At 30.5% G+C, this 24,916-nt stretch overlaps 3 protein-coding genes across 11 annotated transcripts in view; 1 reads left to right on the forward strand and 2 right to left on the reverse strand.

The window, feature by feature from the left end:
* Nucleotides 1–865, reverse strand: part of LOC117175143 (epsilon-sarcoglycan) — a 57,374-nt gene extending 56,509 nt beyond the window's left edge. For 4 of the 6 annotated variants that reach the window (XM_033364731.1, XM_033364725.1, XM_033364730.1 and 1 more), the window contains exon 1: nucleotides 494–674. In XM_033364731.1, coding sequence (XP_033220622.1) covers nucleotides 494–529 — 36 coding nt within the window. In that variant the 5' untranslated portion in view covers nucleotides 530–674. Of the gene's footprint in view, nucleotides 1–493; nucleotides 675–732 lie in introns of those variants that run through there. The other 2 variants (XM_033364728.1, XM_033364729.1) reach the window with 1 other exon arrangement.
* LOC117175142 overlaps nucleotides 1–18,937 on the forward strand; it is a 98,294-nt gene extending 79,357 nt beyond the window's left edge. The window contains exons 1-12 of one of the 4 annotated variants that reach the window (XR_004467443.1): nucleotides 405–960; nucleotides 3,836–3,877; nucleotides 3,953–4,053; nucleotides 5,095–5,182; nucleotides 5,264–5,327; nucleotides 5,440–5,660; nucleotides 5,741–5,881; nucleotides 7,095–7,256; nucleotides 7,328–7,513; nucleotides 9,189–9,251; nucleotides 11,797–16,789; nucleotides 18,759–18,874. Coding sequence is in view for 3 of the 4 variants with exons in the window: in XM_033364721.1 (XP_033220612.1) it covers nucleotides 904–960; nucleotides 3,836–3,877; nucleotides 3,953–4,053; nucleotides 5,095–5,182; nucleotides 5,264–5,327; nucleotides 5,440–5,660; nucleotides 5,741–5,881; nucleotides 7,095–7,256; nucleotides 7,328–7,513; nucleotides 9,189–9,251; nucleotides 11,797–13,128 (2,457 nt within the window). In the remaining variant the exon portion in view is untranslated. Of the gene's footprint in view, nucleotides 1–404; nucleotides 961–3,835; nucleotides 3,878–3,952; nucleotides 4,054–5,094; nucleotides 5,183–5,263; nucleotides 5,328–5,439; nucleotides 5,661–5,740; nucleotides 5,882–7,094; nucleotides 7,257–7,327; nucleotides 7,514–9,188; nucleotides 9,252–11,796; nucleotides 18,622–18,758 lie in introns of those variants that run through there. The other 3 variants (XM_033364723.1, XM_033364721.1, XM_033364724.1) reach the window with 3 other exon arrangements.
* Nucleotides 18,938–21,494: 2,557 nt separating this feature from the next.
* Nucleotides 21,495–24,910, reverse strand: LOC117175444 (chymotrypsin-1-like). The gene is made up of 4 exons (XM_033365152.1): nucleotides 24,828–24,910; nucleotides 24,483–24,732; nucleotides 22,969–23,106; nucleotides 21,495–21,665 (listed from the first exon to the last, which is right to left on the reverse strand). The coding sequence occupies exons 2-4, from the start codon at nucleotides 24,648–24,650 to the stop codon at nucleotides 21,495–21,497; spliced, it is 477 nt and encodes a 158-aa protein (XP_033221043.1). The 5' UTR covers nucleotides 24,651–24,732; nucleotides 24,828–24,910.
* Nucleotides 24,911–24,916: the final 6 nt, after the last annotated feature.

A 24,916-nucleotide genomic window follows, 5' to 3' on the forward strand; every position in this document is an offset into this window, starting at 1 on the left:
CCTCTCATGTAACAGATAGTGCAAATTTCTACCCACCAAAAAAAAGCTGTTATATAATTTATGTATGGCCCCGAACTGGGAGCCGACACCCAATTAATGACCCGCTCACAAGAAACCCAATTAAATCCCATTCAGCGAATCGTATTGAATTATAATTGTTGTCAGTTTCAATTCGACTTTCTCATTTTTAATTCGCAAGACGTTGTTCTAGAAGAAAATGTTTCTAAATATGCAAAAAATGTCTATTTGACTAAAAGAAATAACGTAAAGAAAACTGAGAAAATATTAAGTAAATAAAAAATTGATTTCTGAGTTACAAAAGTGAGTATTTGTGTAATATGAATGTTTACTATAGCGGCTTGTTTTGATGAGTGTGACAAGCAAGGGCCTTGGGAAAGTCGCACGCCCAGGCGTAATCTGAGAATTACGGCACTGCCTATTGACGTCTGCAGTAGGCGTGGTCTCACTCCGTCCGATAGAGGGATATATTTACCACACACAACTTTTCTCGTACGCCAGCGACTTGCATTATTCGATTAAATGTGTATTTGCTGTACACGCTAGTCGCTTAGATGCCAGCGAGGTGCGGATCGCGACCGTGGCCAATTTTCGGCACCCCCGTCAAATCAAGTGTCACCGATCATCACCGAGGTGCAGCTTTGAACAAACGTCACGGGGGTCACGGGGGTGTTTTTTTGACATAGTGTGGAAGTCGTGCACTTGTGTACTTACGGCTTCGTCCTCCGCTCTAGTGTGTTGGTGTTGGTGTCGAGAATCGAGACGTGCAACGAGAGCGAGGGACGTTTCACGAATCCTCTACGTCTCGAAGAGAAGAAACGTCATTTTTATTTTTTCCAAGAAACACCCCTTCACTCGAGATTTTCGACAATAATATCATAAATAATGGCGGGCGTTCCTGTCATACTCGTCACGGCCAACGTCGGCAGCATTTTCGAAGAGGTACTGAAAATATTTATTTATTATATTAAAAATCATTTTATTACTTTAGAAATTAAGACAAATTTCATTATTTTTCCACTTTTAGGACCTAAAATAAATTATTGTCACCCGAAGGTTGTCTTTCTCATATTTTTTGTTCGGGAATTCAAATATTTGTAGTCGAAATCTAGAAGTTATCTTGGTTGAATTTCAATTCTTAGAACCTCACTGTAATTGGTATGATTTTTTTTATTTTGATTTTGCTGTTTTTTGCGGTAGCTTGTGATCTTCTAAAGTATTTTTTGGTTTCTTATTTTTTGAATCCCCGGCGCGCTATTTATGAATGGAATCGAACGTCAGTCGACCGCGTGCGGTTTCGATCGAAACCATCGAAACCGGTTCGAAGTGATTTGATTGGACTAAGCCGGCATTTTTTGAAAAGATATAAAAAATTATGAAATAAAAAGGAATTTTTTTAAAGATTTCTTTTTAGGGGGCGTTTCGATTTTTAAATTAAAATGTGAAATACAAAAAATTATTAATTTCTGCGGGGTTTCATATTCTGCGGGATGAATATCGAATTGTAAATTTGTAATTTGTTTTATTCACACGTCCATTCGATAACTTCGAAATATACGTGGAAAGTCTGGATATCATGTTGCTTGAAACTGGAAGCTGTATCGTGTATCCGCACAAAAATGTTCAACTAAATGTGCATTTGACGTGTATCAGGTATTGAAGCGTTGAATCGATGTGTAATTTTCCGTGTAATAATTTTAATAATAAGTGTAATATAATAATAAGTTATAAATAATTCTGATGTGTAATTTTTCCGAATTTCCGTCATGAATAGGAATTGTAATACCATTACGTTCTCAATTTTATTCGAAAAAAATATTATGAGAATTGTTAAATATTTTTATTTCATTTTCATTATTTCGTTACATATTTCAAATTTAAATTTCTGGTGCAATTGCAGAATAGGGGAGCCACCTGTTTTTTGGCTAGAAAAAACAGTATTTTTCAGCAACAAACTATTAGAATCTTTAATTGAACGATAAATGAAGCGATTTGACCAGACAGAAGTTTAATTTCAAACTGGAATTTGTTTAATGCTATTCCAAATATATATGTATGCTGGCTACTCCATTAGTAGGACACCTTTTTATAATGAACCACCCCCAGAAAAATATGTACTTAAGTAGATAGTAACGTTGTATTAAATAACTAGTGAAATTGTTTTACATAGGATTGCCCAGTTTAGATTTAGGTAGCCCACTACTGGGGTTTATTATTTTACATTTGAACCAAAAAAAATGTATTCGACATTTTTTAATTTCAAATTGAAAGTTTTACCTAAATGAAAAAGTATCTAGTTGATTTCAGATTGATTTTTTTCAAATTCTTCAAAACTGTACGATTTAATTTCAAATTTAAATTTTTCCTGTAGTCCAACAATGTTGGGTTTAAAACGTTTAAAATTGAATATTCTCAGATTTAAGCTACGTCGACTGAACAGTTATGAATTTAGTCCTTCAAGATTTTACATTTTTATGATATTGAAATCCTTTATAATTGAATAATCTCAAATAATAATAATATATGTTTTGAAATAAAAATAATGCATTTTTTAACTGTATTTAGTTTTTAACAACTATAATTTCGATTCGGTTTGAATTCCTTAGCTAAATATCTATGTACCTCATTTTGATCGAAAATCTCTTAAAATGGTTTCGCTAAACTTTGTAAAGGTCTTATATATTTTTAGATATTTTGAGTCACATTTTCAAACAACCTTATCTTGAAACCACACCTTGGAGATAATTTTTATTTGCCCTCAAAATCAAACTCTTCGTGAAACTTTTCGTTAGAAGAAAAATGTCATTAAGGTAATATCTCAATTAAATTTTTCTTCAGGGTCCATTTAAATATCTTGTTTAAAAATTATGGAACGACTGAAAAACCCCGAATAAGAAAATTCTTGACACTGTAAAATTCCCGACATTATATAGAATTGCCCAAAAATAAAAATCCAAAGTAGGAAATTCCCGAATTTAAACAATTCAAAAAATTGTTTTTGTTGTTAAATATTATTTATTAATTATAAATAAAGTAATCAAATATTTGCATAAAAGAACTATTTTCTGTAATTTTGAAAGATTTTTTAAATTAATAATAGATTCTAAATAGTCAAATAATTTTAAATTTTGAATGGTTCAATAATAGTCTTTTAAATTATTGTTTGAATTTAAAATAACAATACTTGAAAAAAAATATTTCTGAGTAAAAAAAATGTATTTGAAAATGTACACAGTATTTTAAAGAAATTAAAAAAACGTCAAAGGCGCACGTGTTTTTCATTTTGTTTTTGCATTCAATTTTATTATTCGAAAATTTTCCAATTCGAAAATTATACAGTGTCGGGAATTATATTTTTTGAGATTTTTTAGTCTCAAAATTATATAAAAAATATTTCAATGAAAAAAATCTAATTTTATTGAATTATTTTTTCATTCTATATTGATCTCAAATTCTAGAAAAACAACAACGTTTTTTTAATATTTGTAAAAATAACTTTATGTGTAGCATCAGCTGACTTAGAAATAATGCGAAAAGCAGATGACAGAAACTTTTTGCCAGAGCACACCTGCGGTTTCGCACGTTCGTATCTTTTTGGGGCAAAATATGCATTTACGCATTAAAGATCGACAGAAATAAACATTTCGTACTTCAACAAAAACATACGTTTCATGAATGAAAAATGGTATCACTTACATTTTTTATATTTTGTAAATCAAAATATAAATTTATTAAAATTATCTGTTTTGAAATTTTTAATAATTATTTAATTTTATTATATCACTACTATTTTATAAGAAAAGTATATTTCTTGCAGCCGAGTGTTATGCTTAAAATATGGACTGAAGAATTTTTATCCGTAAGTGTTTTTATCATTTGGAATTTAATTACGTCTGATTCAATGTTTTTGCTAAAATTTTGACTCCATTTTCAGACAATATCTCGACTAGATCCTAAATTCATAGCTCTACACTGCCAGGAAGTGGGTGGCAAAAATTATGAACAAAGTATGAGACACGTGGAAGACTTCGTTAGGTACGTCAATCAGTTAATTAATTAATAATTTTCTTACAAAATAATAAAAATCTTATTTGTTTTAAAATTTTAATAAATAATTCCTGAATGTAAATTGAAATTTTTAATTGAAATTGAAACTTACTTTAGATATATTTGACAACTAAAGTTGTATAATATACGATTCGGTAGTTTTTAGTTCTCGTTCACATGCAGTTTGACCCAATTCGCTTCGTCTACTCCGCCTGAAACTTTCATGAATAGATAATTAACCAAATGCTCTGAGTTTGCTAAGAAAAAGTCTCACGTATTTTTAACGGATAAAATAACTTTCTTTGAATTTTTAAAATTAATTTGTTAATAATTTAGAAAAATAAACAACAGATAAAATCGAAAGTTTAAAAATGTACTTGAGCCTAATGTAAATTGTTCGCCTTATATTTTTTCAATTTGAATATACAGCTATTACAATAATTAAACCTGGAAAACTTATAGTTTCTGGTAAGGCTTCTACTAAACGCTTTTCTCATAATTAAGTTATCATACTTAGAATTGGAAAGCTCTAACAATTCAACAAAATATTAAGCAATACTCCAGGCATATTTTTTTGTAAAATAATTTGAGATAATTATACGAATTTGCTTTAATTATCTATTCAAGACTTTAAATTTAATACTGTTTTATATTAAATTACTTTTTGCCGTCTCTGCGGCAAATTTTATTTATTGACCTATTGAAATATAAGACTGCTATCAGATTATCACTGCGAGCCTCATGCATAATATAATTTAATAAAGGTAGAAAAAATATAAAAATAAAGTATCTAGTAGCAAGCTACGCTTGACTGAGCAACTTCAAAGGACATGCATTGAGTAAACCCCATGAGTGGATAGCACACAAGAAATCTGATAATGCAAAAGAAAAAAATTATTTAATTAAAAACACTCGGAAGTATTAGATAATCTAGTTCAAATTTTCAAATTATTTTCCTAGTCTGAACTATCTTTAGAGTCAAAGACAATCTTCCGATAAATCTCAAATATTCTTTTTACTTATTTAAAGGTTGCTAATGTCTTCAGAAGAACTGAGGTTATTTGACAAAGTCCGAGTTTTCCTCGACGAGGATTTCTCTTCGGCTGAACACTTCACGGTAAAAAAATCATTTCTTTGATCTATAAAAAATCAATTCCCAAATTAAAAATAAGTTTTCTTAGCAAATATTTGATTGCAGGCACTAGGGAATTTCTACTTTGTGCACGACTCTGTGAAAGATGTATTATTGTGGGATTTTAAAGGTAAAGAATGCCAGAAAGTATTTATAAACAAGTAATACCTAATGGCAAGAATAAAATCTAATAATAGAATATGTTATGTAGGTAAATTTTGATTTGTGAATTATAATTTCAGAGTGTACATTTATACCAGTTCATGGAAAGGAAGTACACTCAGGAAATATAGAGGCAGTGACGACCAAAGAAAAATCAAAGTTCCCTCAGGATTTTTTTCCAGAATGCAAATGGTCCAGGAAAGGATTCCTGCGGACGAGATGGAGCATCAGTGGAACAATATTTGATCTCATAAATATCCATTTATTTCATGACGCTAGTAACTTCATCGCGATGGAAACGGTAATTTTGTTTTTTATTTTCCAGTATTATTGTCTGACTATCACTTTTTTATGAAATATCAAACTTTATTTTGATTGCAGTTTCCATCAGTATACAGTAAGACTCGAAGGAGAGCCCTGGAGCATACTCTAGACAGGTTTCATAATGATCAGTATCCAAATGCGCCCTATTTTTTATTCGGGGACTTTAACTTTAGAACCGATACATTCGGCGTTATTAAGGTAATTTATTTTCAATTATTAAAGCTCTTTCAATTATTTTCGTTAAACGTAAATTGGAAAAGACACTTAGAAAATAATGCTAAAAGTAGATCTAGAATTAGGATTACTCAGGTTGGTCGCTAAGCCGGGAAATGCCCAGGAATTTTTTAAGACTAAAAAAATTGGGAAATGAAAATCAGTGTACATTTTAACTAGGCATTTTACACATTTTAGAAGAAAAATCTACCCAATCACTTGCATCATCACAAATTTCATATCACATGATATAATCTAATATTAAAATAATTATTAAATCATTGAGTTTGCAATGCATAACTCTAAAATCTTTTACGTTAAAAATATTACAATTTAGGTATTCATTTTCAAGCTTACAGTTTCAATTTAAAGAATTTTTAAATGATATTTTGAAGACTTCAACAATTACATATTGAAAACTTATAAAAATTGAAAAACAGTTTAAGGATTTTGCAAGATGATTCTGAATCTGTTCAAAATTAAATAAATGACTGATTTTAACGTTAAAAATAAAACTATTTTAATTCAGAAGCCTTAGTGGTTAAAGAAATGTAAACGTCCGACTGAAACTTTATCAAATATTTGCAATCTTAAAATAATTTCAAACTAATAGATTCATAATGAAGCGCTTTAATTCAGTTTTAAATCCTGTTAAAATTTTGTTTCAGTCTAAAGTATTCAATATTTAACCTAGTCAATTTGAAAATATGTAATTAAAAAAAATGTTAATATCAATTAAAAAGTGCTAAGTTAAAAAATATTTAATCGTTTAATTTTTTATGTTTTTAACTTAAATAATATATATTTTTTTAATCAAAAATGTATTGATTCATTCTTGACTTTAGAGCATTGAATGATGATAAAGTATCGTACTAAATTATTGAGCGTTTTAATTTAAAAATTATGAATTATACATTTTGTAAGCTTCAATTTTGAAGCTTTAAAATTCAAAAGAGATCCACTTTGAGTGACTGACGATGGTTGACTCTAAATCAATCTGTATTTCAAAAAAATTAAAGATAAGTTGTTGAACACTTCTTCGAAACTTGCGATGACAAAAACTGTTTCAAATAAAAGTAAAAACAAGTAATTTTAATCTTTTGAAAACTGTATCTCCAAAATCTATTTTTCTTCCAAATTGTTCTGTATTTATGAAGTAAAAACAAAATAATATCGACATTGACTTTTTTCATTTCAGAAACTCACAGAAGATACACAAGAAAGTCAGATGTCGACTAAAGGAAGCATTTCGAAGTTGCAATTCCGAAACAAAGATGATGATCTCATTTTAACGTTAGGAAAAAAGGAATTCGCTCATCACGAGCACCAGAATCTTTTTATTGAAAACGGAGGTCAGTGGGTAAGTACGTCGAGCAATTCTTTTATAAAAAAATAAATAGAGTTTGAGGTAAGTTTATGTTTTCTTTACAGCTACGAGAATACGACAAAGAACTTGAAGACTTTAATGAAAGACTCTTGGAATTTCCGATCAAATTCGTACCAAGTTATCCTTTTGAAGAAGATGTTCAGGAGGGAACAAATTACATGCAGACGAGAGTACCAGCCTGGTGTGATCGAGTTTTGTTCAGCCCTGCTGCGAAATTGCTGGTACAAGATGTAAGTAATTTAATTTATTTAGGGGCCGTTCAAAAACTACGCCCCACCCCCCACTCCGCTCTTTTAAGTCAATTTTTTTTCTTCGATTTCATATAACGAAAGCCTAAAATAAAATAAATTTTAACAGACTTCAAAGCTCGAAATGCTAGCTCTGAAAACAAGGGAAATAGTGTGATTTTTCACAACCAAATGGTCCAATTTGTACATAAAAGAATTGAATTCAAGCATAAGAAACTGCATTTTTAACCCAATAGTCGAATCTTCAAGCAAAAAAAAAAATATTTTTTAGTAACCAGCTGAATTTTTAACCGACAAATTTCCTATCGAAAAAAAAATATTTTAATTCCAGTAAAACGCATTCTCAAAAAAGCAGTTGAATTTTTATACAAACAAAAAAACTTTTTAAAAAAATAGTTCAATTTTCAAAAAAGAATTATATTTTCCACAAAAAATCTTCTTAAATAATCAGTTGAATTTTCCAACGAACAAAAAAAAACGCGTTTTAACAAAATAGTTCAATTTTCAAAAAATGATTAAATTTTCCACATGATAGTTCAATTTAGCATTTAAAAAGATGAGTTTTCAATAACACAAAATTTATTAACAACCAAACAGGTACCTTTATAACAAAATAGTTGAACTTCCAAGCAAAAGGAATACAATTTTATCAGAAAAGTTTAATTTTTAACCAAACAGTTGCATTTTAACTTGAAAAGTCGAATTTTTTAAGAAGACAGTTGAATTTTCAATCCGAAATGATGAACTTTCTTTCCAAAGAGACAAATGTTCAACAAACAAGTTTATATTTCAACAAAATAATTGAGCTCTCAACAAATTAGTTGAATTTTTAACTAATATGATGAATCTTCTAAAAATGAAAAATTAATTGAAAAAGAAAGAAGTTTATTTTCAAGTAATAAGTTGAATTTTCATCTAAAAACAATAAATTTTAAAACAAAAATGGGCTAGTGAAATTTGCAGTTGGAAAATTTACTTTAAAAAAAAATTCTTTTATAATAATATAGTGAAATTTTGAAGCACAAAATATGAATTCACAACAAAATACCTCTATTTTCAACCAAATTGTTGAACTTTAAATTAAAAACCAAAAATGGAATAGTAGTTAAATTTTGAGTTAAAAATTAATTTTCAATAAAAGAGGAAGGCATTTTCAACAAAATAATTATAAAGAGATACATTTTTAACAAAATAATTACACTTTTAAACAAGTAGTAGAATTTTCAACCAAAAAAATATGAATTCTCGATGAAAATTTCAATAGTTGAATTTTAAACTAAAACTGATACATTTTCACCAAAAATAGAATGGTTAAGTTTTAAGTTAAAAAAATAAAGCTTCGTCTAATTAATAGGATTTTTAACGAAAAGAGTTCTTGAAACCAGGGGAAAAAGAGGAATGCTTTTTAACAAAAAAATAAAAAAGGGTTAGGAAAAATATTGTGAAGTCTGTATTTAGTTGCTTCACTTGCCCACAGAAAATCACTATTTTTGTTAACTGATCCCTCCTGATTTATGAATCTTCACAACCCCCCCCCCCCCCCCCCCCCCCCCCCCCCCAACCCCACCCCGGTAGTGTGACGTACTTTTTGAACGCCCTTTGTTTAAAAACCAATATAACAGAAAATAAATCTTATTTAAAATTGGTTCCGTATCAGATTCATTCAAATGCATTCGAGTATGGAATAATAGGTCCCACAACATGCATGGGTGATCACAAGGTAAGATCATAATTTCAATGATTCGGTTGGGTAGATTGAGGCAGATATTGAACCTTTTTTACTTATTAATACTATAGTACTGGGAACATAGACTTACACATTTCTTGATTCTTATTCTGATGATTCATTCTTTTAATGATTATGGTGCAGCCTGTTTTTCTGGAGTTTCGAATGAATATCTAAACACTAAGGTACCTATCTACAAACTTCTCTGTCTATTCATGTCTTGATTTACCCTCGTTTTTCATGTTTCCATTTTTTCTTTTAAGCATTTTACGAATCATCAATATTCGCGCTTGCTCAATGTAGTGTTGTCTTTTATTATCTTTTTACATCAATCTGGGCTTGTACCTTTTCTTCTCTTCGCTATCGTTATCATGGAATAACCAATGTTTTACATTTTCCCTGATATTCTAGTATCTATTCAAATCTTTATTGAACGATATCTGTTGAGTTTATGAGTATTCCGAATTTTTAGTAACATGCAAAAAGTATTAGATTTTTTACAATTAACTAAAGTACCTTGATCAAAAATCTGGAATACAGTTTAAGAGAATCAAATAAGATTTAATGAAATACATTCTAAAACTGAACAAGTAATCACGGGGTGTCTAGCGTAGCGACCTTGAAAATCTGAAATTCTCGGGAATTTCCTGCACTTTAAAAAATACGAGGAAATCCTGGGAATTCGTGAGCAGATTCAGGAAATATGTAGTTAGAAATTTCAATTGGAAATTTTTGTTTTATGATAAAATTATTATTATTATTATTGCGTTGATTTATTATCAGCCACTTAGAACCTTGGAGAAATTTGAGAAATTTCTTTTACTTTTTTTCTGGATTATTATTGCTATTTTGTTCAATGAGTTAATTATTTATTTAAAATTTTTGAATGTTTAACTTTTAAAATTGAAACTTAGAATTTTGTTAATTCAAACGCTTCCTATTTTACACATATAAAATGGAAGCTCTCAAAATTATTCAATTCTACAATTTTAAATTAAATTTAGTCGTACTACAAAAGTAAACAATTTTAAACTCTTATAAATTGAACAGTTGAAAGACTTCTACTTAAAAAATGTAAATCTGCTTTAAAATTTGTAATGCTCTATGTTAAAGAATGAATCAATAAATTTCTAAATGTTGAAAATTGTATCATTTTTAAGCAATTTTAAGTTAGAGGCATTACAAATTGAACTAGTTTAAATTTCGTTTAAAATTAAACCCTTTTTACAGTTTAAGTTAAATTATTTTTAATTTAAATCGTTTGAAATTACAAATTGTTCAATTGTCATTTATATATGAATCTTAAAAATTTTAACATTCGTAAAATTCCTGGTCAAAAAATAAATTTACAGTTATTTTCTGGCTTTTCCCGGCCTAAAAAATTCCCGGCAGTTACAGCGGTCCAGTGGTTATCCTAATGTTAATTTATTAATTTGATGGTTTAAAGTTCAAGAAAGACGAATTAATGCATTTTTTCTTTAAATTTTACTTTTCACTCGTGTAAGTAATCATTTAAGTAATTGACATGCAAGTTGGAAGTTTTTTCAATTAATTTTTTAACTTTTATTATACTTTTTGTATGTCTCGTTTTAAGTAATCATTAATTTGAAAAGGAAATATTTCATACTAAAAATTTTGTTCACAATTCTTAGAACAATAAAAAAATTTAACAAATTTTCTATTGAATTGGTGATATCATACCGATCATAATAAAAGAGTATTAATTTTAGAAACTTTTCTAGAATCTTTTAGTAATTTTCATTCCAATAATGAGGTGGAAAGTTCAGAGACATGTATTATTACAAACGAAAACCATGAAAAACGACATTTTCGATATGGGAAATATAGGGATATCAAAACGAAATCTCGCTAGACACCCTTTGATTGTTATAATTTTAACCAATGTTACAACTATTTTTTGTATGGTGAATGCCAGTTTAGGAAGTTTCAAAATGACCTTAAAACCAGATGCTTGAAAATGTATGCATTATGATTGATCTTATAAACTGAAAATATAAAATAGAGGAAATATTGAAGAAACAGCCACTTTTTTCTTAGTTGGCCTAACTTCTCAACTTAAAAAGATTGAAATTCCAAAATGTCAATCCACATTGCGATATTTAAACACCAGCTAGTTCCTGTTATGTCCATAGTACCTTAATGTATCAGCATAAAAAATTACTTTTAATATTGACAAAATCTCTTGCATGAGACTGAAAGAAACCAAAAACCCTTTGTAAGACCAGTTGTTCCTTGATAACGATAGACTAGACACTCAAGGCACAGTCAAGATCCTACTAACTACTAGTTTATCTAAAATAAAAAACGTGAAAAAGAGACACGTGCTAAATGTAAAAACCAGTCCCAAAGTATTAAGTATCAAGTATAATCAAGTATTGAGAAAACTAACTAAAGACAGAGTATTAGGTACTACACTAGAAACTCCCAAGTAGATCATCGAAACTAAAAAGCCTTACAGCTCTGCCCTAGCTCACTCACACCAGTATTACATCTCCATCGTGCATTTTCCCCTTTGCAGCCAGTCTACCTGAGGGTTTTGCTCGCCTCCGATGCAGGTATGATTAACTGCTGCAACTTGCCACAAGCTCCTGAGTTTTGCTTTCGAGTGCCCGACAGTTACTTGGAGTTGTTGTCCATGTTGCCTGATTGCCATAGTTGTGCTAGAGCACGTGCCACCGACCGTTCGTCTAATCTCTTGCACGCAGCACCCATTAAGCATGATCCTTACACTCCAGATAGTATGGACAGTCCAAGTCCAAATGCGCTAGTAGCTATCAACGAAACCTGCGATCTAGATTTAGAACCAGGAACCCTAGGACACGTGGAACCAAATTCAAGATTTTTCAAGAGGATCGATCGAGCAGTTTCACCAGCTCTACTCAAATCAAAACTAGAGCTGATCGTTAAGAACAAAACACAAGAGTCCCATGATTCTGACCAGGAAATTGAGATTAAAAAAAGTCCGAGTGAATGTCGGCTTCATACTTGGCCAGACTCTGAAGAACGACAGTGGGACATGAGGAAAAACAGAAGCAACAGTGATGTTTCTTGGCAAAGATCTCATCTTCTAACCAGAGCTTGGGTTCAAGGAAAAGGCCATCATCATGGTTATCATTCTTTTGGTAACGTTTTTCACAAATCTACTGGATGTGAGTCTAAAAATGATCCTGGAAGTCCAGCTTGTGATCTGATCATCCCCAGGATTGCAATTATCAATGCTAGTAATTTGGAATCGAATGAAAGTTCTGTTCATCTCCATGATGATAGGCTGAGTTGCTACTCTGACAATCATTTGAGTACTTATTCTGAAAACAGAACCAAGACTATCAGCGGTGAGGGATCCTTTCAAGAAAAGACTGAGGATCTTTGCAATAAAATTGAAGAGGAGACTAGCGATAAACTTAGTTTAAATCCTGATGAAAATCTTGAAGACTCTCAGATTCATAAATCTGGAGAAAAAGAGAATCAGGACGCATCGAGCGTCGATAAACGCAATGATCAAAGTCTTAATACTGACAAAACGCTTCCTGAATTTTTAGGAGCTCTAGAACAAAGTGAGGAATTGAAGCCAAAAATGTTGGAGAAGGAATGTGATAGAAATGTGATAGAGACAAATTCAGATACGTATGCTTGTAACGAGATCGAGGTTTTAGGTTCAGACGCCAGGCATGAGATTATTGCCTCAAAAACTACAACGAGGAGTAATTCCACTCAGAGTCAAGATTCTAATGAAAATACGGGGAATGTTAAATTGAAATTGAAGGCTTATAATAAGGTAACTGAACGATGCAAGAGAAATATTGCTAATGAGAAAGGAAAGTGCAGAAAATGCTGCTGTGTCATTTCGTAATGTTCATTTAGAATGAACCTCAGGGTTTTGAAACTTTAATCATTCATGGTACATTTGAAAATCCTGAGGTGGTTTTTTATTTATTTCTCATACTTCCGAGCTTGCCTTATCTTCAATAGGTTCTTTATTCCTGATCTTGATATTAGTAGATGATTTCAAATTTGGATTAAAAATATTTCAAATTTAACGTGAGATAATTCTCGTAGAGGCCGGAGAAAGTAATTCCAGAGTTTAGGTATTATTTATTTTTATGTAAAGCTAGCAATCAAATTAATCTTACTCTGCGTATTTAAGTAGATCTCACGGAATTTCCCGTACGATTGTATAGTATTAATTAGCTACTTGAAATGTGCCTTAACTGGTTCCCATCGAGACCAGTACTGCTATTAAAATCCATTCTGAAAATCGAAATATATTATCATATTTGGGCTTTTATTAATCTAAACTCATACACGAAAAAATTCGATCACTTTTGTGGTACTATAGGACACTTGAACTCGAGCACAGTATACATAGTTTTTGATAGTTATATAATTTCACATTCAAAGTTAAAGGACGGCATTCCAAAAGGGCACATAGTCACTTTTTGAAAATGTAATTAAATATTGATAAAAAAATCAGATATATTCCAAAACACATTGTTAAAAAAAGGAGTTTTTATGATTTTCTCCATAATTTGCAGTTTTCGATTATCCTCAGTTTGTTTCTTGATGCGAATTCTGCTCTCTCTCTCCCCTAGTTATGTTGCATATAATTGTGGAAATCTGTTTTCACTCCGGCAATTGTCCACAATAGGTGCTTTCTCCCAAGGTCCGTTGTCGAGGTCAGTACAAAACTTGGAATCCCCTTCCCTGCAAAGTACTTATGCAATTTATGAAAGAAAAGAATAAATTTGTGGAATTTGTTCCTTCTCTTTAATTCTGTAAAATCTAAGCTCTCACTGTTTAGAAAGAAATTCTTGAAATCTGGATCGCTGCACTTATTCTTATTGAAAAGCGCTTTCAGCAAGCTTCTTTAGATTGATTTAGATTGATCATGTATTGACATGTCTTGCTTCTCCCTTTATCTTTATTTTTCTTCTTCTTTGCCTTTTTTGTGTGTTTTATTTTCTCTGCTCTCTTCGCGTTCTTTCTTGTTTTCTTCTGCTGCTTTTTCTCTACCTGTTCCTCCCTTTTTTTCTTCGTTCTGTGTAGATTTTCTTGTTTTTTCTTTGTTCACAACATTCTTCAAATGACTGTTCTTCCTTGTCTTCGCAACAGCGTCGACCTATCAGAATCATGTATTCATCAAAGAGTTGAATGTAATTCTCGATTCTTCTTCGAGATGCTTCTTGTTCTTTAGGTGTCTTTTTTTAACCAGAGGACGATAGATAGGTAACCTATTTCCTTCGTTGACCACTTTTTCAACAAAAACCCGTTTTTATCGTTTCTGAGAGCAAATTCGGCAAAGTGAATTGACTTTGTATTTATCTTTGAAACAACTTCAACATAATTTCTGATCTTCTCCAGCATGTCATCTGATATGCAGAGGCGGTCGAGGCCTGTCTTAACTGCAAACGTCAGGGATTCTTTCTCTCCTTTTCGTCTTTAACGAATTCCTCTTCACCGTTATCGTAGCCCATGTCATCGTTGGCCTTGCCATCATCGTTAATATCGGAATCCTGGTTAGCTTCTACTGAAGTTGAAGTTCCAGATTTATCATTTGATGGTGGATATACACTCTTATTAACAGAATTGCCCTAGCAGTTGTCGATGATTGAATCGCTACTGTCCATGTTGAAAATATTCCTTCCGGCGTTAACATCGCGCTTCCATCTGGCATGGAATTTTTTATGACAGATATGGATGGGTCGTCGGAAAGACAGTGCACTGCTTTTTACAGGTGCTGCAAATTTGCGTCGTATACCACACCGGTGTGTTAACAGTTTTAAACTTGTCCTCTCCGTAAAACTTGAAACGTTCTTTGAGGCGACGTTCAGTGAGGCGAACTCGAGTCCGGACGTGGCCTTGTACCCAGAACGTCCTTCATTATAAAGACCCGGTGGATTTCCCTTTCCACTTGATCTTCTTGTTCTACTTAAGCCATGCCACTGATGGTTTCACATACACGTTCTGCTTCCACTGGGGCATTTTAGAGTTTAGACGATACTCAGTGATGACACGGAAATTTCTAGGATCATTAGTATTGGTGTTTTTAAAGCGTTCCTGACTTAGGATCTCACGCTCCTTGTCAACCGCTTCCGTTTTTGTATGTTAGATTCCTCGTCCTGTAGCCTCGCTTCCCGGGTCTAAACCTTCGAATCTTGGTTACTTGTGTTTCAGCCGGCCTCCCTTCAGTAAACTTCTTTCTCACTCTTGAGCTCTTGGAATCTCTGGGCTGTCAAAAAAGGGGACACATCAATCCCTTTGGTTGAAAAACATCGTGGTCCATCTTTCATTTTGCCACGCTTGAACTTTTCGTTTTCTAGAATCTTCTCATCAGTTCTTTTCCTCGAACCGAAGTCTCCATACTGTGCAGTTGTCTGTTATCGTCAGTCTATTCCTTGGTGCGATTTCTTGCTCCTCCTCTCTGCTTACGTTACATGTAGTTGTAAAGATCTGTCTCCACTTCTGTGTTTCCGAAAAGCAAGTGCTTCTTCCCAATATCCTTTATCGGAGGGACTACAAAATTCCGTATTCCCTTTTCCACAGAATACCTCTGTATTCGCACTAAGAAAAGTATAAGTTTGTGGCATTTGTTCCTTTTTCATTTCTGTCAAATCGTATGCCTCCTCTTCTACCGACGAATTCTGGAAGTCTGGATCGCTGAACTTATTCTCCTTGAAAAGAGCGTTCATCGTTTCCTTTTCCTGGTCCTCTTTCCAACCGTTCCTCAAATGTATCTGCAGTTTCTTCTTTTTTTTTGTCCTTCCTAGTTTTTTGCCTTCATTTTCTTTTTTTCCTTCGTCGTTTTTTTTTTGGAGAGACATTCTTAATACCAGAAGTGCCCACAACAGCTTCGTCCTTTTCAGCAGCATCCACAGTAGTAGCAGCTATGGTAGCAGCAGCAGCCGATGATGGAATCGTCAGTGGTAGAGCATATCCATATGAGATTTGTTTTCAATTCTTCTTGTAGGCCATACTTACTTCGTTGGTCTTTTGTTGCTACTTTTTTCTGCGTGTTTCCTCTTCGATTTCTTATCATGCTCGATCCTGGTAAGTTTCTTGAAGGGCTTTTTAACCCATTGCTTCCATTGTTTCACGAATTTTGGCGACACTTGTGGCGATTCGTTCTCACGTTATTCAGCGAGAGTTTTTTTATTTTTAAATGAGATGATATGCGAAACACGTTTTGTAACTGGCAGAGAGACCTGCACCCCAAAAGGAACTTAGAGCAATAGTATATTATTTACCTAGGAGTAAAACAGTCTCCTTTATCCCAGTGTGAGTTTTGCAAACACGCGTTGATAAAAAGACGTTTAACTCCTTGTCATTTTATGTAACAAAGGTATGACTTACAAATGAATCTCTTCTGGCATTTGTGGCTAGGTTGACGCGTTCCATAATCCTACATAGACGACAGCTAAGGTACATATGCGGAAAACTAGCATACATAGCATTATGTTATAGTATTTTTCAATAAAATTTGTCAACCCTCAATTCAGCACTGCAATCTATCGGAGGTAAGTTTTTGTTTCTAATCTGAAAATTTGAGTTATGGGAACATTTTTTTCTCTGTTGAAAAATAATAAACATGGTCTTTATGCCCTTTTGGAATGCATCCGTTCAGTTATTGCCACCATTCAATTGACATATTTTATCTATTCTGCTTTTCTTCTCATCTACATACATCCGGTGAAATGACTGTGAATGTGAAAAATTGTAAATATTTAGAAATATATTGTAAAGTAAAGAATAGTCGAGAGATAATACAACTTTTTTTATTATATTCTATAGTAAAATTTATAAAAGATTTACAAATGCAACAAAAATTGTTTCAACCTTTTTGAATCCTTATTAAAAGAAAAAAGCTCTAGGATCTAATTCGAATGCTAACTTTACTGCTGTGTATCGTTTACTCGTATTCTTGTTGTAGCTCTTTAAATAAAAATAAATTTCCAAAGGTAGAATTTATCATCTACAAAGAAATGTTGATAAAATTATTAATTTTTATCGCGGAATGTTGCTTTGAATTGTGCACCACAGGACGTAATTCAAATTTGGTGAAAATTAAATTTGTAGAGAAGGGTTAGGGAATGCAAAGAACGGTACTCAGTATTCAGTGTATGATTTAGTAATTTGCCCTCTAGTTGATTGAATGTAAAGATGATTGTTCAAGAAAAATTTAAGGTGTCAATTTGTTTGGCAATCCATATTAAAATTATGCACATTTTTTATCTTTAATATATTTTGATACGGTTTTGATTTTATATTCAAATTGAAAATTATGTTGTTTAAATTTCAAAAGCTCCCAAATTTTTCCTTGAAAAAAAACGGACATCTTGCATTTTTAAACAGTGTTTGAGCACTTGTAATTTAACATGCTTATGTCATCTACAAAAATACTTTGTTTTTTTAGCAAGTGCATGCTTTTGAGTTTGATTTTGTTTTATTAATCTTGCAACCAACCTTAAATCGATGAATATAATAAATGACATTAGGTAAAAACATTCTAATCAGAAAATTTTGAAATTTTACGAAAATGTTATCGCTCTCCTCTCAGCGAACAAAAAATGTAATTTATATCTACGAGTCTTATCAAATTGCTCACATTATACAATTACTCAACAACCTACCTCCTAAATAAGTAATTAACTGTTATCATTATTTCGTCAAATGATAAAAAGATTACGATATCGTTGCGAATCTGTAGTTAAGTTTGTAATTAAATTCAGTGATTGCAAATATTTAATAAAATATTTAATTGCACGTTTCGTCACTAGAAAGTATATGTGAAGATTGTTTATTGGCATATCAGTTTAAATCTGTAAATATAAACATCTATTTTTCAGATATTTTGCTTTTTTATTTGTAACCTTATTTTCTTTTCGATTTCGATATGTTTATTTTAATTTTGCATTTACTTCAAATGTAAACTTTTTAAAAAGTAGTTTAAGGTGTATTTAAAAAAATCACTAACAGTCCGTCGTCAATATTCGTGTAAAGAATGCATTCCTAATAATTTTGTTGTATCAGGTAATTATTTATTTTCGCTTTTACATTTTCAATAGGCTAACTTCTTTGTGTAAATAAATCCAAAACACGTTTTGCATGCATGCTTGCACTTGAATTATTAGATATTTATATAGTTTAGATGTTTTAGATCAAAGGAACAGGCCAAAAAAGTGAGAATATTTTAAATTTATATTTGTTAAGCCTCAATTTACATAAAAATCTATTAAATTTCTGGAGTCATTTTGATCCTTTAAATCTGAAATGTCATATAATTGAAAATATTAAAAACGAATCTGTATTATCATCAGAGATTATCTCATCTGTGGTTCGATTCCCAGTGAAGCAATGGAGAAGATCTTTTTTACAGAAAAAATTTAATTTGAAAACTTTAAATTTATCTTTTTAATTGTAATTTTTTTGGTCTGCTTTGAAAGAAATAATTGTGATGTAAATTTTGAGGCCTGATTCCTGGTGCAGATATCGTGGAGAAAAATCACGTGGAATATCTGCCTCATAATTCAAATTCGATGATAACAGGAAGTACCCAAGAAGTTTACAATAACGGCACAGCGACGATAACACGCTATATTCACATAAAACATGCAGACTCGCCAGTGAAAATCTTTCGAGAAACAACAGTTTGATATTTATCGACGTTTACAATCTACAGTGGTCTACGAAAGTGTTACAGTATACAAATATTGTTAGCACCCATACGTATAAATGAAAGGTGTTTCGATGTGCCATTGGTGTAGCTATAAACTGCATTTAAAAAAAAATTAATTTACATAATATGTTGTCTGTAATTTAAGAATCTTTGCTAATTCTTTAATTTCCGAAATTTCATCAATTTTAAGTTTTTTCAAAAATAAGAGTTACAGATCAAGTTAAAAGTCCAAAATAATTTGAAACTTTTAATTAATTTGTCGAAGTTTAATAATTTTTTTTATTGGGTTTGAAAGATTAATCTTAAAAGTGAAAGTGAAGAATTATCAAATCTTAAAATTAAAGTGAAATCTGCCGTTCCATTTACGAATTTCAAACACTCGAAATAAAATGCTCTATCTTATACACAAAAATGAGAGATTTTCGAGAAGGCGTCTTTTTAATGACTCAATGTAGACACAAGTCTTATATTATATACAATTATCACTTAATGTTTTAATCCTACAATATTTCTAAAAGCTAAAGACAAACTGACTGCGGAAAGTTTTACAAAGTCCTTCCGACATTCATTAACTAAATTCTAACAGTAGTAAAATTGAAACCATACTTTCAATTCATATCTGTGTTTGAATTGAGTCAAGTCATTCCTTCAATCATAGCTGTTGAAATGAGCCATTAAACATTCTATAGTACATATTTTAGATAGGGTAAGAGTTGTTAATTCGAGGATACAGTATTGTTCAAAATGTGGTAAAAAATACGATTTTTAACACTTTTGTTCAATATTCTCCATGTTCTAATGTTTAAAAATATTTAAAGTCAAACAATTATTCCCAATTAATGTGTTTTAAACAGGTTTTCTGGTCGATTAAATATAAATTGGATGCTGTCAGTAATAATTTAAGGGATTTAAATTTAATTAAATATCAATCGATTTTTTATCAATATGTATTTTCACTAACCAGAAGTGTATTCAATCTTTAAATCGTATTTATTACCACTAATCGTCAGATTGTCCAGAGTTGTACCGTTAAGAAATTATAGAACCAATATACAAAATTCGTTGTTACAATTTTTATGGAAACTATTTCCGATTTTAAATATCAATATATTTACAATGTTGTATAACGACGAAACAAACAGTTCAGAAATTTTGCCATGTTATTCTTTTGATAAGAAAATTTGCTTTGAACTTTTGAGTTTATTGTGAATATATTTCAAAATTTATAAGGCAGCCTGCAGCCTGGTTTTCCCAATTAGATATTCTGAAGATTCGTATGATTTCATATTCAGTAAAATACCATTTTTATTGTATCAAATTCAAACGAAATTAGTTTTTAAAATTTCTCTGAAATGCTTTCATAATATATAAATTTGAGAAGAAAATCTCATTTTTTAAAGAAAAACAAAAAACTCGATTTATACTTATTTATCAGAATATAAGGCAATACAACAGAATCGTTCTGTACTATATCGCAGAACTAAAAGTTCGGAATGGCCAACTTTTACATTGTTGTATTAGTGTACTTTTATAAATATGAATGTACTTATATTTTGTATTGAAATCTTTTTTCAAAATGTAAGTCAGATATCCGTTAGGTACTTACAAGCAGTAGTAAATAAGAAAGAAGAATAAAAAAAACACATAATCTATTAGTGAAACTGGATTAAATTAAATTATTGATTATTAATTAGTGTTTACTGTAAAATAAATAGAGTAGAGGCTCGTGATGTGAAAGTTTAGTGCAATAATCACTAAGGATTGATTCTACCAGCCTGGAATCATTTCTGATTTTAGAGTTTTAAACTAGTCAATAAAAGTTTACAACTTGGAATTTAATCTTGGTGGAATTATCCTGACTGATCTGCAGTTTAAATCATTGTGATGTATGTAATGTACGTGTTTTCTGTACTAGTCAATATACAAAAAAAATAAATACTTCCTGATATTCGGTGTAATAAAGGATTTCTTTCTTTTTTTTCTAACTTAAAAAACAAAAAAATAAATATTTTCCATGTTTATTCTTGACAAGCTTTTTTAGTTAAATAGTCTAGAGTTACTTGTTCGTAATTTCATTTTTTATTTGTTCAACAGCTTCCAGTTCTGCAACTTCCAAAACCAAGTGTTTTTGGTTTGGAGGTTGTTTCGGGTTCGTCGCATCCGTAATAAGATTTTTTACACGAATACGATTGATTTGGTTTTTTTTCTTCCACATCCTAGAGGACGTCCTTTGTTACAGTTCGCGGACATGTTTTGAAAACCGGTTGTTCTTAGAAAAAAATCAAGTCGTAATTTTTGGAAAGTGTTAAAATATTTACATGAAGGGAGCGGTACATGATTAATTTTGGTTTCATATTTAATACATTTTAAAGTTCCGAAAATATGTTTCTTCGTTTTTACGATACAGAAGCAGCTGCAAAACAATTTGTTTTAAAACATTTGATGAGTGTATTGAATCAACTTCAAACTACGTATATACGAATTTTAAATCTTTTATTTCTCATAATATTTTTACACAAATTATTAAAGCAATATTAAAATTTTAATTATTCTTTTATAGCATTTGCAGATTCTTTGGGTTTAATATGTTCATTTATCCAATCCATATAACTATAGACACGAGTGAAAACATCTGGTTGGCCCTTAGCACATGGTTTTCCCCAGGAAACGATGCCAATTTGAACATCGTCAGCAACCAAAGGACCGCCAGAATCTCCCTAAAAAATTACAATAATACTTTAAAATATTTTCTGCGATTTATTTGAATTTTACAGTCTTAGGATTTTTATGTAGAAGTGTCCATTAATTACGTTAGACTATGGGTGGGTGGGGGGGATACATCTTAAGAACCTGTTTTGGCTTAAAAGTTTTAAAGATCCCTTTAAATTATTTAAATCTTGTAAACATTTCTTAACATCCTTTGAACTCCCTGCATATTGCACATAATGTCTCGATGTCCCATTAATTAAACTACCTAGAAATCTTACGAGATCCTCCAAAAACTGTTGTAATTCCTTATAATTCTTTGATATTGCGTGAAATATTTGGAAATTCTCGAAATTGCTTGAAGTTTTTAAAATCTCTTATAATCCTTTAAAATTCGTGACAATCCCTTAAAATCAGTTTGAATCCTTCAAATTTGGTGAAATAATACCAGATCCTTTCAAATCCTTTGAAATTCCTTTAAATCTGGTGAAATCCTCAAATTTCATGACGCTTAAACGTCAAAACGAAGTTCACAATTTAAAGAAAAAATTATGTCAGAGAAGTCAACCTTTTTTTCCGTGTAACTTTATAATATTTTGAAATCTCTTAAAATTCTTTTACATCCCGCGAAATCAACGAACCCTCCTTAAATTCGTTAAAATCTTCAAACCTCTAATATTCTTCCAAAATTCGTAAAATACTCCGGCATCTCATGAAATCCTTTTAAAATTTCGTGACTTCTTTTAGAATGTTTCAAAATCTCTTTAAACTTCTAAAAATCCCTTGAAATCACTTAAAATCCTTTTCAATCGGCGAAAATCGTTCCTAATTCTTTAAAATCCCTAAAAAAATTTGTAATCCTTTGTAATCTTTTAAAATCCATCAAAATCGCATTAATTCACTAAAAGTTTTAGAAATCTTGTGAAATTCCGTAAAAATTTTCTCATGTTAAAAAACACTTTTTGCAGTCTTTAAAATACATAAATTCCTTGAAATCTGAGTAAATCCTTTAAAATCTCTAGAAATCTTTAAAATATTTTCAAATCTTTTAAAATATCGTTTATAGCGAAAACAATATATTGTCAACATATCGAGCAAACCCTATAAAATCTTCTGTAAGAAGCGATTGGAGGCAGGGGGAATCCAACATTTCAAAAATTATCTTGAAAACACTTTTTAAATTTCCCCCTGCTTTTTTCATTTTTAATTAAGCCTAATAATTGATGTGAAATTTCAAAACTTCAATTTAAATTATATGGAATCGAATTTTACACTTAGGTCTCAATTCTATAAAGAACAATAATCCAAACTTACATGACAAGCTCCTTCCCCCTTTTTGTTAAGCGTGCAAATATTATTATTTGTGACACGAAAACTTGTGCTTAAACAATCCTTCTGAGGAATTACATTAACATTAATATGCTGCAAATCATTCGGTGCTTTTCCTGGATACTAAAATTAAAAAATAATTGCTGAATTAAATTGACTAGAAACAAAATAAAAATGTGTTTCTATTGCAGAGTGGTCGTTTTAATGGAGGAAAAAAATTCCTGGTAATTTCCCTGCTCACAAAAATTTCGCACGGTCATTGAAATTTAAACTCTTGAAATTAATAATTTGTATATTCGATGTAATAAAAACTGAACGGCAGATTAACGCATTTAAAGTGGAACTCTTTTGAAAATTCTTTTTTTGAAAATTTTGGTTCTTTTTAAATATTCTTTTTAAATTATTTAAAAGAATTATCTTTATGATGACATGAATAATTTTTTAATTAGAAGTTAAACTATTTTAATTTTAAGTCGTTACAAATTATTAATGGTTCAATTTTTATTTACACGTTAACATTTATTTTTGAATATTTAAAAATATGCTTTTGACATTATTTTTTAAAATAAACAATCATTTTAAATTTTCATATGAAACTTGACAAAAATTCTATTATCTTGAAACCTTTTTAAATTCTTCAAAAACCTACATTTTGAATTACATTTTTTAGAATCTTAAGAAATTTTTTTTTAAACTTCTTAATATTTCTTAAATTTACTGAATTTTTGTATGGATGAATAATTATTCGACTATTATTTATACAAATAAAGCAATTAAAAAATTAAAAAATTTAATTCTTCAGTTTTGTATATTTTGAAAATGGAATAGTTTAGACTTAAACAACATTTCAATAGGATCTGAAATTTAATAAAATTGTTTATTTTTTCATCTATTAATTTAAAATTATGTTTAAGGCTATGTCTTTAGAATTGAAATAACTTAATTTTTAACGTTAAAACCAGAAAACTGCTTCATTTTTAACAGATTCAGAATCGTCCTGTAAAATCAATTATTGTTACATTTTTAATACCCGAACTACAGTTCAATTTAAAAAATCAATCATTAATTTATATTTACAGTTGATCAACTTAAAAAGTTTTTTTAAACAAATTTCAATATTTTAATAATTGACATTGTTAACACTTGAACTTAACAATAAGAAAAGAGTTGAAATCAAACTTATTTTACATTGAAATATATTATTCAAATATATCAATATTTTAAGTGATCGAATATATTTTTCTTGTAAAAATGTGTAAAATTCCTGGTCAAAAAATAAATTCACTGTAAATTCTCGGTTTTTCCTGGTACCAAATAATTCTAGGTCTAGCGGCCAGCCTGCATCAGCATATATACAAAATTACACTAAATTAAAAAATACAGAAACCTCGTGTTTGTTACAGATATAAAATTAAGAAGAACGAAATAATCTACAAGTCAATTGATACCAGAAATTATATAAAAAACTATTATAATAAAGTAAAAGTTGGCAATCTTACCGAAGTCGTTCCCCATCCAGACAAAACAGCAGTACCTCCAGGCTTATCAAAATCTTCTTCAGGAAGACCAACCGGTTTTATTTTATCATTGAATTCGATAGGTTTTTCCAACTCAATAAGTCCGAGGTCGTGTCTAATTAATAAAGAATTGTATTGGGGGTGACCCATAATTTTTTTCGTGTGATAGACTTCACCACCTTTATCCAAAGTATTTGTTCCAGCCACAACATCAATATTAGTATCATTGAAACTAGAAGGTGATAAAAAACCGCTATTTAAACATTTTAAATGCTCAAGAAAGAAACTTATAAAATTGAAATTTCATTAAAATAAAAAATGTGTCACCCAGATAAGCAATGAGCTGCAGTTAAAATCCATTTTTCGTGAATAATTGAACCTCCACAAAAATGTCTACCGTTCAGTCTAAGAGAAAC

The sequence above is a fragment of the Belonocnema kinseyi genome, chromosome 6, assembly GCF_010883055.1.
Source record: "Belonocnema kinseyi isolate 2016_QV_RU_SX_M_011 chromosome 6, B_treatae_v1, whole genome shotgun sequence".
Lineage (NCBI taxonomy): Eukaryota > Metazoa > Arthropoda > Insecta > Hymenoptera > Cynipidae > Belonocnema > Belonocnema kinseyi.